This window comes from Hordeum vulgare, chromosome 2H, assembly GCF_904849725.1.
Source record: "Hordeum vulgare subsp. vulgare chromosome 2H, MorexV3_pseudomolecules_assembly, whole genome shotgun sequence".
Lineage (NCBI taxonomy): Eukaryota > Viridiplantae > Streptophyta > Magnoliopsida > Poales > Poaceae > Hordeum > Hordeum vulgare.
Window position 1 is genome coordinate 389930894 of NC_058519.1, and position 12389 is coordinate 389943282.

At 44.2% G+C, this 12389-nt stretch overlaps 1 protein-coding gene across 3 annotated transcripts; it reads left to right on the plus strand.

Moving 5' to 3' along the window:
- The first annotated feature begins 4816 nt into the window (after positions 1–4816).
- On the plus strand, positions 4817–11881 carry LOC123426389 (probable tetraacyldisaccharide 4'-kinase, mitochondrial). 3 transcript variants are annotated; one of them, XM_045110209.1, is made up of 8 exons: positions 4817–5190; positions 5389–5622; positions 5823–5972; positions 6340–6549; positions 10393–10452; positions 10770–10850; positions 10944–11125; positions 11497–11881. In XM_045110209.1, the coding sequence occupies exons 1-7, from the start codon at positions 4891–4893 to the stop codon at positions 11103–11105; spliced, it is 1197 nt and encodes a 398-aa protein (XP_044966144.1). In that variant the 5' UTR covers positions 4817–4890; the 3' UTR covers positions 11106–11125; positions 11497–11881. The 3 variants fall into 3 exon arrangements, with proteins under 3 accessions (XP_044966144.1, XP_044966143.1, XP_044966145.1); XM_045110208.1 differs by having other exon boundaries at positions 10944–11881; XM_045110210.1 differs by having other exon boundaries at positions 5399–5622; positions 5819–5972; positions 10944–11881.
- Positions 11882–12389: the final 508 nt, after the last annotated feature.

Genomic DNA, 12389 nt, shown 5'->3' on the forward strand with positions numbered 1-12389 from the left:
GGCGTATGATTTTTTATACCATTTTTTGTGAAAAAAGATTGTACAACCCTATCAACATGGGATCTAATTTTAAAGATCTCGATGCGAGGTATCAATGTTGAAAACGGTTCGAGATTTGGACGCTCAGTTTAAGCAATAAAACATTTTAAAAATAACTTATCTATGAAAAAAGGAAAAACTTTTAGGTTACGACAAATGGCAAACATGCAGTGTGCCGCTTATCGCAACCTGAAAAGTTAGGAGTGGCCTTTAAAAAGGGTACGCCTGGTTGCTCAATTACTGATTGGCGCATGCTACCAACCAATCGGTTGATAAGTGATAAATTTGAGCCCCGTTCCCAGCTGTTGGATCCTTTCCAGTTTAGCCGTTCAATCCAGTCAACCCAATGTTGGATGTCGTCCTCTCCCTTCCTTTCTTCTCTCCCACCATAGACACAACACCCCCGCGCATTGCCACTGAAAGAACATCGTTCCCTCTTCGGCTGGGTTGCAACACCGCCAGCGAGGGTGGCCTCCTCTCGCAACTGTCTTCACGCATTAGACCCCCCAAGTCGTGTGGTGCTGCAATGCAACAATCCTACGACTTTCCTACAGTATCAGCGATGAGGCGACGGCAACCTAAGGAGCTCCACTGCAGCACCCCGATTGTCATCTCCAACACAAACATTAATGGACGACAGCGTCCCCCTAAAGCACCATGCCCCGACTGCGGCACAACAGAACCCTGCCACTCCTATGCAACACTGCTTGCAACATCGATGATCGCTGGCCTGGAGTACTAGTGGCGCCTCATAGCTGCATCTCAAGATTAACCCCAGCAGCGGCGACCGACAACAACCCGCATAGCAGTATAGCCTCACGTGTGTTTCATAGCAGCGTCGTCGATGGCTGAGTTACAACACCGACGACTGATAATGACCGTGGCATCATAATGCAGGCAGCACTGTCAAGCATGCATTGCACCACCGGCACCCGCCAACGGGCCGCATAACAGCGGCGACGAGGCTGGATTGTAGCACCAACACTCAACGACGACCGCTGTGTTAGAGCGCCAACAACAATAGAACGCTGCGTTGCAGCGCCATCAGCACTGACGACCACACAACAGTCGGGCACACGAGTGCTGCATAGCAGTATCAGCGGCGCCTACTGTTGTGGAACGTATCATAAATTCAAAATTTTCCTACGCCATATTCAGATCTTCCTATGGAGAGACCAGCAACGAGAGAGGGGAGAGTGGATCTTCATACCTTTGAAGATCGCTAAGCGGAAGCGTTGCTAGAACACGGTTGATGGAGTCGTACTCGCGGCGATTCAGATCGTGGTATGATTCTGATCTAGTGCCGAATCACGGCACCTCCGCGTTCAACACACGTGCAGCCCGGTGACGTCTCCCGCACCTTGATCCAGCAAGGAGGAGGGAGAGGTTGGGGAAGATCTCCGGCAGCACGACGGCATGGTGTCGATGGAGAGACGAGGTCTCCCGGCAGGGCTTCGCCAAGCACCGTGGGAGAGGAGGAAGAAGAGAGACACGGCTGCGCCGAGAGAGATGGAAAAACCGTGTTCTCAAAGGCCAAAACCCCCCGCTGTATATAGGGGGAAGGGAGGGTGGTGCCCCCTTTAGGGTTTCCCACCCTAGAGGGGGGTGGTAGCCCTAGATGGGAGAGGGGGTGGCGGCCATGAGGGGGAGAGGGGGGTGGCGCACCCCTGGTGGGCCTTAGGCTAAGGTCCACCAGACTTAGGGTTCCTCCCTTTCCCTCTCTAGGCACCTTGGGTTGTGTGTGGGAGGGGCACCAGCCCACCCAGGGGCTGGTTCCCTCTCACACTTTCCCCATGTAGCCTCCTGGGGCTGGTGGCCCCTCCCGGTGGGCCTCCAGAACCCTTCCGGTGGTCCCCACACTTTGCCGGTGGCGCCCAAACATTTCCGGCGTTCAAACCCATCCATCCTATATATCAATCTTTACCTCTAGACCATTTCGGAGCTCCTCGTGATGTCCGGGATCTCATCCGGGACTCCGAACAACCTTCGGTAACCTCGTATAGCAATTCCCTATAACCCTAGCGTCATCGAACCTTAAGTGTGTAGACCCTACGGGTTCGGGAGGCATGCAGATATGACCGAGACACTCTCCGCCAATAACCATCAGCGGGATCTGGATACCCATGGTGTCTCCCACATGTTCCACAAAGATCTCATCGGCTGAACCACGATGTCAAGGATTCAATCAATCCCGTATACAATTCCCTTTGTCTGTCGGTATAGAACTTGCCCGAGATTCAATCGTCGGTATACCCATACCTTGTTCAATCTCATTACCGGTAAGTCTCTTTACTCGTTCCATAGCACGTCATCATGTGACTAACTCCTTAGTCACATTGAGCTCATGATGATGTTCTATCGAGTGGGCCCAGAGATACCTCTCCGTCACACGGAGTGACAAATCCCGATCTCGATTCGTACTAACCCAACAGACACTTTCGGACATACCCGTAGTGCACCTTTATAGTCATCTAGTTACGTTGTGACGTTTGATACACCCAAAGCACTCCTACGGTATCCGGGAGTTGCACAATCTCACGGTCGAAGGAAAAGACACTTGACATTATAAAACCTTTAGCATACGAACAACACGATAGTGCTATGCTTAGGATTGGGTCTTGTCCATCACATCATTCTCCCAATGATGTGATCCCGTTATCAATGACATCTAATGTGCATGATCAGGAAACCATGATCATCTATTGATCAACGAGCTAGCCAACTAGAGGCTTGCTAGGGACACATTATGATCTATTTATTCACACATGTATTACTGTTTCCTGTTAATACAATTATAGCATGAACAATAGACGATTATCATGAACAAGGAAATATGATAATAACCATTTTATTATTGCCTCTAGGGCATATTTCCAACACTGACGAGCGTCGCGTCGCCACACCGACAACATCGTCGAGCGTCGGGTCGCAGCACCGGACATCACCATCAATGATGACGAGTGCTATGTTGTAGCCACCGACAGTTGGCGACGATCGCCACGATGTAGCGCCGGAAGCACCCGCATGTGAAACCCGTGCAGCATCCGTTGGAGCTTGGGCAGCAGGCCGACACCTTTGGCATATGTAGCAGCCGTGGCGAGATGTGCGCGACTAAGATAAGGATGGACAGGTGGGCGGCCCCACAGGGACACGTGTCGCACACCAATGGAGGCTTAAGTCGCGTTGCTATCATCCGGATGTTTTTTTTTATCAATTTCCTTAGTGATTTCGGATATAGGGGTGCCCTCCGATTCTATGAAGTTTCTTTTGATGCTATTTATTATGCCCGTCCGAAATAACTAAGTGAGGAGTACATCTTTCAAATATCGCTCCCACTTCCCATGTTGCGACAAGTGGCGCACTGCATGCGTGCCACTTGTCACAACGTGGGAGTTTTTTTTCTAGATCCGTATTTTCAAAATGTTTTATCTCATAAACTGTGAGTCTAAAATCTCGAACCGTTTTCACAGTTGGGTTTCTCGTATCGTAATCTTTAAAATTAGATCTCATGTTGATAGGTTCTGATAAACTTTCATTTCACGAAAAAGTCGGACAAAAAAACCCGTGCCCCACGTGATAGAAGAAAAAACCGAAAACATGTGTTTTTTCGTGCCTCTTGCGAAGAAAAAACTGTATATCTAGCGGAAGCAAAACGTGCCTCTCACGAAAAAATAATAATAATGTAAAATACATTTTTTCCTTTCCGAGAGGCACGACCATGCCTCTTGCAAAGACAAAATCGTGCCTCTCATGTAAGCAAAACCGTGCCTCTCACGGAAAAAATAGAGAACATGTTTTTTCCATTTTCCGAGAGGCACGGCCATGCCTCTCGCAAAAAATAAAAACACGTTTTTTTCTCTTTTTGACAGGCACGCCCGCGAAAGCAAAACCATACCTCTTGCGGAAATGAAACCGTGTCTCTCGTAACAAAAAAGAAACACATTTTTTCATGCAATTTTTTTTTTAACAAATTTCGTCCAAAAATTAAGAAAACCCGATGAAAAACCAGAACACAAAAAAGATAAAACCAAACTAAAAATAAAAAAAGGATGTGAACAAAATAAAAAAAAAATAAAATCCAAAAAAACGCTTAGAAGGCGACACGTGACGACGGCTGAATACGCGCTAAATAGTGATGCATGTGAGTGATCGTTCGGAGGCTCCTGAGGAAGTGTGCTCAACTAGTTGCTCCCACCCCCGTCTAAGCCCATCACATCAAGTTTCAATATCAAGCTGGCTTATCCTCTATTTTTAAATAGCTATAATTCACTAATTTTTTTTATATAACAATGCCACATTATCAAGTAATGTATGAAGTCATAAGTTATTTTTTTCATTAGTCTTCATGCAAAGCATACCACCTCATGCATTATTTTTTCTCAAAGAAATAAATCATACTCCCTCTGTTCCTAAATATATGTTTCTTTAGAGGTTTCATTAAAAGACTACATACAAATGTATATAGACATATTTTAGAGTATAGATTCATTTATTTTGCTTCATATGTAGTCCTCTAATAAAACCTCCACAAAACTTATACTTCATCCGTCCGAAAATTCTTATGATTTGTTTAGATATGAATGGATCTAGTCAAGTTTTAGTATTGAGATATATTCATTTCTAAACATACAATTTTTTTAAAACGGAGGGAGTATAAGAAAGTTTTATATTTGTTTTTTATTAATTTTAGTTTTCTACCACCTACCCATATACAGTATTTTTTAACAAGGCTCTCGCCGCATCGTCTAGTATTGGGGGAAAAGCCCAGCCCAACACTTCGTCACCATTTCTGTTACTGTTACTGTTACTGTCCTCTGGCGACAGGCGGCGGCGACCACCCCTGAGACTCCGATGGCGACGGAGAAGGCGCGGCAGCTCCTGGCCCGCCTCGCCGCCACCCCGGACGCCGCCGTTCCTAACCTCCCATTCGTCCAGCGCGCACTCCTCCTCCCTCTCCTGTCCGCCGCCTCCGTCCTCCTCCGCCTCCCCGTCATCCTCTCCTCCTCTCCGCTACGCTCGCGACGGACCCTACCGGTCCCCGTCATCAGCGTAGGCAACCTTACCTGGGGCGGCAACGGAAAGACACCCATGGTCGACTTCCTGGCCCGCAGGTTTCACGCCATGGGCGTCTCGCCACTCATCCTAACAAGGGTAAACTCCTCCCAATGCTGCTTGCTTGCTTGTACTTCTTCACATTTACTGTATATTGTTTCTCATTCAATCATTTAGTTACGCAGACAAAAAAAATCAGTAAAAACGAGGGACTCTTCATCAGTCCTATACTAACGTTTCACAACTTTCGCCTAGTTCATTTCCAATACTTCATTTATATTTCTCCTGATGCTGTAGGGTTATGCAGGCGGCGATGAATCTAAGATGCTCCGGAGGCGCCTTGCTGATACTTCCACCAAGATTGGGATTGGCGCAAACAGGGCTGCTGTGGCTTCTTCCATGTTGCAAAAGCATGGCCATGTCGATCCTTGTGATGCCTTCCGCCGGGAGAAGTTTTCGTCAGCGCGCAACCGAGCGGCAACCAGTGAAAGTGCGAAAATTGGACTCGCTATACTGGATGATGGAATGCAGGTATCAAGTATTTGTTTTTTTCTTTTTTTGTATAGATAACTTATATGGATCCATCCATCAGTACCATGTAATCTTACTTCCAAAATGGCTAACACAGTGGCATCTTTTACGCTAATAATAGTCAAACATAGCTGTTCCTTCAGGAAACACGTGTTCTCATGTATGTATTCTCAGTTCTGTCTACCATATCTCATAGGCAGCACCAGAGCCTGCTTCGAGATGTGGAGGTTGTGATGGTCAATGGGTTGACACCTTGGGGAAATACTCATTTCATTCCACGAGGCCCCATGAGGGAACCGTTGAGCACACTTACTCGAGCTGATATAGTGGTTATTCATCATGCGGATCTGGTAAGCGATAGTCTCAGTAACTCAGACTTTCTGTTTGAGTATTAAATCTTTAGCTGCTGATATTATTCTTGACACGAGGCACTGAAAGTGTAATGTTGAAGTAAGCCAGCGCAAATTTAAGCTGTTACATAAAAATGTATTTATGGCGATCATGTGATTGTAATTATTTAGAATTTAGAATTGAAACAATCCAATGTGCTTTCTTACTTTCCATCATTGTGAACTGAAATTGCATCCGGAAAAGGTGGGGCCTAGCAATTAGTGAATTCTGCGCTGCAAGTAATGAGAGATGTAGGTATCTCTTTTACCTCAAGCACATGAATAATCTCATACGTTGTTCTCTGAACTACCATTTGCTATTAAACAGGTTTGTGAAGCGCAGCTGGAAACAATCGCACGTACAGTCCAGGATAGTGGCGCAACATGTTCAGTGTTCTTTAGTAAATTGGCCCCGTCACATATTTTCGAGGTTCATCAACCATTACAGAAACTATCTCTTAATGCGTTGGATGGCATGATCACGTTATGTGTTTCTGCGATTGGCTGCCCAGATGCTTTCATACGTACAGTCAGAGAGGTACTTTTTTCCCTTACACTTTCTTTGTATGGACCCTTTTAGCTTGATGTGTCCTATCTTGAAATGGAATGCTGCATGTTGTAATCGTACTCATTTTGGGAAGACAGTTTAAGTGTTTATAGCGGTTCATTGCCACTATGTTTTACTGCTTATATATCATCAGACCAAATTAATGTTTCCTAGGTGTATCACACCAACTTAAAACTGGAATTTACAGATAACTTTATTAAGTTTTCATGTAAAGCCTTAAGATGTTCCTGTATATTTTCCTTCATTCATGCTTAGCTCCCTACCTCACATCACTGTATCATAAGACTTAGGTGGCTAGCCAAGGAAACAATACATAGCCAAGTCACCCAACATCTATAGTGGATATATTATTAAAAAAATCCGACAAAAATGCAAAGCTTGCGTTTCGATGCATTGATAGAAAGGAAGTATATACAAGCCCAAAAATATGCGAAACAACCAACCACTCAAGACCTAGACAGGACCATGACCAAAGGTCGTTAAATACACATTACAACCAACACCACCAAACTACCTCTGGCCCTCATGCTGACTAGTCGGCCACACAAGCACAGAGAACGCCGTTACTCACCAGGACCCTTCGATGAGATGAGAAGAGTGTCTGATTCTCTGTAGAAGAGGGCAGAACTGGGCTGCTCTTCCTTTGGATAGAGTCAATGGCGCCACAGACCGCTCGACTCGCCTCAAAACTGCCACTGGCACCCAGAATGCTGTACCACCACACCTCGCCACACACCCTGCCACTCAAAACATACACCCAAGTGCCTCTGTGCCACCAAAGCGCCACATCACCGGATCCTCAGCATACCACTTCCCATGCCACCCAAGTTAGCCGTGCTGGCACGATGCCGACACTAGTAGCAAGTGCCAACGCATGTGCCGTCAACCCACACGCCAATAGAGGGTCAACCTCCAAGAACAACGCCTCCAGGGAGGTAACAACATCGGTGACGCCGCCATGGTCCGGTTCAGGTCGGCAAAGCCGGACCTAGGCTTTCACCCGGAGGCCTAGACTACGAAAGGTTGGAGTAAATTGGGGCTCCTCGGCAATGCCAGTAAGGAGGAAACGTTGCCACAAGGCACCACCTTTGCAGGCACCGACAAGGTCGGGCCGGGCATTCACCCGGAGCCGCACGACCACCACTCATGCCAAGGTTGTAGTCCCGCATAGACACGCCCGCAAAAACCTAACATCACCCGCAATCATGCTAGCCTAGAAATCTAGTTAATCTGCCACCCTGCCAAGAGAGGCCACCACACACAACACATTAGGAGCAACAAGGGCCGACCATGGCGCCAACCCAAGGAGCCGGCCTGAGACCCAGGGGCCTGTGCATCGAGCGACCCAGACTGCAGCAAGGACACCCAAGTCTGTGGTGATAATACCAGAGCACACAACAGCAACCCCAGGCTAGAGCTCGGCAAAGGATGCCAACTACATGCCACAGGGTGTCGTCAAACGGGAACAAAGATGCGTGCCGCACGATCTGCTACACTATTGTGGCTACCACACCTGGCCACAAGCCATGTCTGCCTCTCGCCGGACACCGGCCTACCGTGCACAGCCTGCCAAACCAGCCATCGCACACCCAACACGCCTCCGGGAGTATCCACCCACCCCATGTCTCACCCACAAGGACACAACAGATCGACCCTCGCGCGACTAGCCACAAGGGACCAATTGGACCCAACCAGGGCTTGTCCTGAGATTTCAGGGGGCCGGGGCAAAACTAGAATGCAGGGCCCTTAGTATAAACGTCTAAACTATAATCAAGGTTTGTAGATATAATTTTTGACCTGAAAAAATAAGTGCATCCAAAATCAATATGCATATCAAATAATGTATACATATTACCTTCATTTTTTCTACATTCTAAAATGCAAAATCACTAATGATAGTATCAATATCAATCTCATGCAACAATTTCTTCTCAATTCACAAATTTGCCAAGCAATTTAACCTCTCTTGTTACATTGTAGATCTCAGGTAGTTCTTCAGCACTTTGAATTTGATAATCTTCTTTCAGCTGATGCCCACAGTCATTGTAAGTAAAAAATAGGTAATAAAAATATTAGGATAACAATCTGCTTCTCTGGCAAACTCAAAAATCTCCATAGCAGGCATTGGTCTATTGGGCAAAGTCAACTTCATAACACTTAACTCATAAATTAGATCATTTAACTCAACGTCAGATCAACCATTTGAGAGTAAGACCTCCAAACTTAGTGCAATTCTCTTTTAATTCGTAACGGTCCAATAACTTCAAGGCCATTGAATTCATGAAAAATCAAATATATTTTTGAATGATTGGAGTTCTTCAAATATGCTTTTCAATGAATTGGTTGCCACATCAACCATAACCAAACAAAATTAACTTCAAAAGCCTTCTGAGCTTGCAAGATTGCTTCATCACAGTAAGTTTCATCAAATTGCCTCTTCCTAGGAGCACAACGCTTTACTAGAAAATGATGGCTCTACACCCATTTTAGATGCGATTTCTTTGCCAATGATCACACCAGAAGCAAACCCTTCATTTCTGTAAGTACCAAAGCAATTCCTCATACCTTCTATTTGTGTTAAGGCAGACTCATTGAAAATGGATAATGATTCAACTTCCTGCTCACTATATCTACAACAAAAAGAATGTCATGGCAACTGACCCTAGCCTTGGGTTTGGTACCACTATCTTCACTTAACTCAAGCAAAGCTGATCATTGCCAAAGAAAACACATCTAAAATGGGTGTAGAGCCATAATTTCCAGTTAAGCGTCGTGCTCTAAGGAAGTGTCAATTTGATGAAAGTGACTGCAACGAAGCAATCTTGCAAGCTGAGAGGCTTTTGAAGTTAAATATTGTTTGGTTATGGTTGATGTGGCATTATGAGTTCGAACAACAGATTTAAACAACTCCAATCATTCGAACATATATTTGAATTTTTTATGAGTTCAACGGTCTCGAAGTTAGTGGGTCATTATGAACTAAAAGGCAATTTCACTAAATTTGCACGTTCTTACTCTTCAGATGCTTCATCTAATGTCGGATTAAAGGTTCTAATTTTTAAGTTAAGTGTAATGTACCTGATTTTGCCCAGTAGACTAATGTCTGCGATGGAGATTTTTGAGTTTGTCGGAGAAGCAGATTGTTATCCTAATATTTCTGTTCCCTATTGGATTTTATTTACCATGACCCCGATTGTAGCATCAACTGCAAGAAGCTTTTCAAAGTTGAAATTGATGAAAAACTATCTGAGATCTACAATGTTAAATGGCTTGGCAACTTTATTCATTGAGAAGAAATTATTGGATGAGATTAATATTGATACTATATTAGTTGCATCTTGGAATGTTAGAAGAAAACTTAAGGTGATATGCGTAAATTTGTTCGTATACATATTGATTTTGGATGCATTTTTTGGGGTAGAAAAGTTGTATCCATACATTGATTATTATTATTATTTAGACATTTATACTAAGGCTCCAGATTCTACTTAACCCCGGCCCCTGAAATGTCACGACCAGCCATGAGTGCGTGCTGCAGCAAGATGTGCCCTCCGGTGTTGCGATGGGAGGGGGCGAGAAAGGTGGCGGTGGTGTGGAGGCGCTAGGGTTCCACCCATGTTGCTCCACAGGAGCGACGCTGGGGATAGGGTCCGTTCATCGAATGCCAGGAAACTTGCCTGATATATTACAATCTTTTGTTCTGACTAATCTTTGATGCTTTTACTATAGTGAAGCCACACCCATACTGTAATAGTGAGCTATCCTGCTACTAGGAAATCATGCAAATAATCCTTTACTTATTGGTTGCTGTAGATTGGTCCACTTAATGTTGATAGGTTGGATTTCAGTGATCATCATTTCTTCAATGGTCATGTAAGTGTGTGCTACCTCTCTTCATGTTATTTCCATTGTAGTTGCTAGTTAGGAGCTCCACATCAGCAAATCAAATCAAGTTACATGTACTTCTAGAATAACATACGCATGTCCAGCTGTACATCTTACCTGGCTTGGCAATGGGATGTAATATGTACCATTTCCGAAAGTGAAGCAAGAAACTGCTCCCGTTTTTGGCTGAAACAATAATCTAACTGTTGCGATACTGCATTTGTAATTTATATTTTCTTAATACTAGCTTCTCTTTGTCATCATTGCATGATGATTGCTTTTCTCTCCTTGTTTACCTACTATAGGACCTAGAACTAATCCAAGAAAGAGTGAGGCAGCTTGTGGATCAACATAACAAAGAGACCGTTGTCTTAGTTACAGAGAAGGTATTGCCATATTAGAATTTCCTGCGTACAACTTTTTTGGGACAATCCATTTGACTGCTTATTTCGTCTGTTTTTCTCCCTTTTCTCTGTCAGGATTACGACCGTGATCCAGATGTCCTTAAAATGTTGGGTGTGAAGGTTTGGGTTCTGTCTTCTTCTTTGCAAATTATGCCCCTCAAGGAACAAGGAGAAGATGAATTGATGAGGAAATTAAAAGACATTATTACAGCAACTAGGCATGTGGTCCAGCCATGAGTCGCTGATGGGGAGTGTATCTGGTGCACCGAGGCAATTGGTGCTACCGGTGCACCGGACCCTGTTGCACATTTTAAAATGTTCAAAAAAATTCGAAAAAAATTAATGCATTGACACAACATCAATGTATGTTGTCACAAAAAATCAAATCAAAATTCGAAACATTGCTCGAGATACAAAAATGATAAATTCGACAATTGAATGGTACATAACACAAATTGGGCTTCAGATTTGGCCCATTAGCAAATTGATGCCGAATTTGTCATTTTTGTATCTCGAGCAATGTTTCGAATTTTGATTTGACTTTTTGTGACAACATACATTGATGTTATGTCAATGCACTAATTATTTTTCGTATTTATTCGAACGTTTTAAAATCTGCAACGGGGATCTGGTGCACCGGTAGCACCAATTGGTCCAGTGCACCAGATACGTCCCCGTCGCTGATGATCTGGTTATATTCAGCTGAACATATCTTGAAGCAAAACGGTTTTGCCACCGACCTGTTAATTCTGTATAATATTATACTCCCTCCGTCTCAAAATAAGTGTCGTGGTTTTAGTTCGAATTTGAGCAGATTTGAACTAAAACCGCGACGCTTATTTTGGGATGGAGGGAGTATCAGAGTTTAACTGGTTAATTCAAACCCTGTTTCAGCATTTCGGAAGATGCAGTATTTTAGTTTGTTTTTTCAACTGGGTCAGTGGTCTGTACCTCCAGTTAACCTGAACTGGATCCAACAAGATAATGAGAAGGGGATTCCCGTCTATTGTTCATGTGTCGCTTTCGGTTTCAGTTTTCTTTTGCAAAAAGTTGTTAGGTAAATATATCCATCAATACTTGGATATGTTACAATGCTCACTTAGTCGTGTTGACATTCTGGTTATTACAATGCTCCTATTCTAACCTACACACTACATTCCAAGGTACGTGCACCTACTAATCACTAGTCATCTGTTGGTAAGAATTTCTGTGACGTGCATTGCATTATGTGCCAGTAGAGCTGCAGAGCAGACAAACGAGGCATATCCTCGTGCATGAATGCGTGTTTTATCACTGGAGAGATGGGTGCATTTCTCTCCTAAATGCTTTCGGCCATCTGAATAAAAAGTTCAGACTACTTCTATTTCTTCATTGCACTTTTTTTGGTTTCCAAATAAGCTTTCAAGTGTCTGCATTAACTGTCATGTTTTTCAGTTAGCATAAATTTCGCACAGCACAGTTTATTCCAGGGAAGTGTGCTAGTGTAGGTATATATATAGCATGTCACTTTGGAAAAACTTT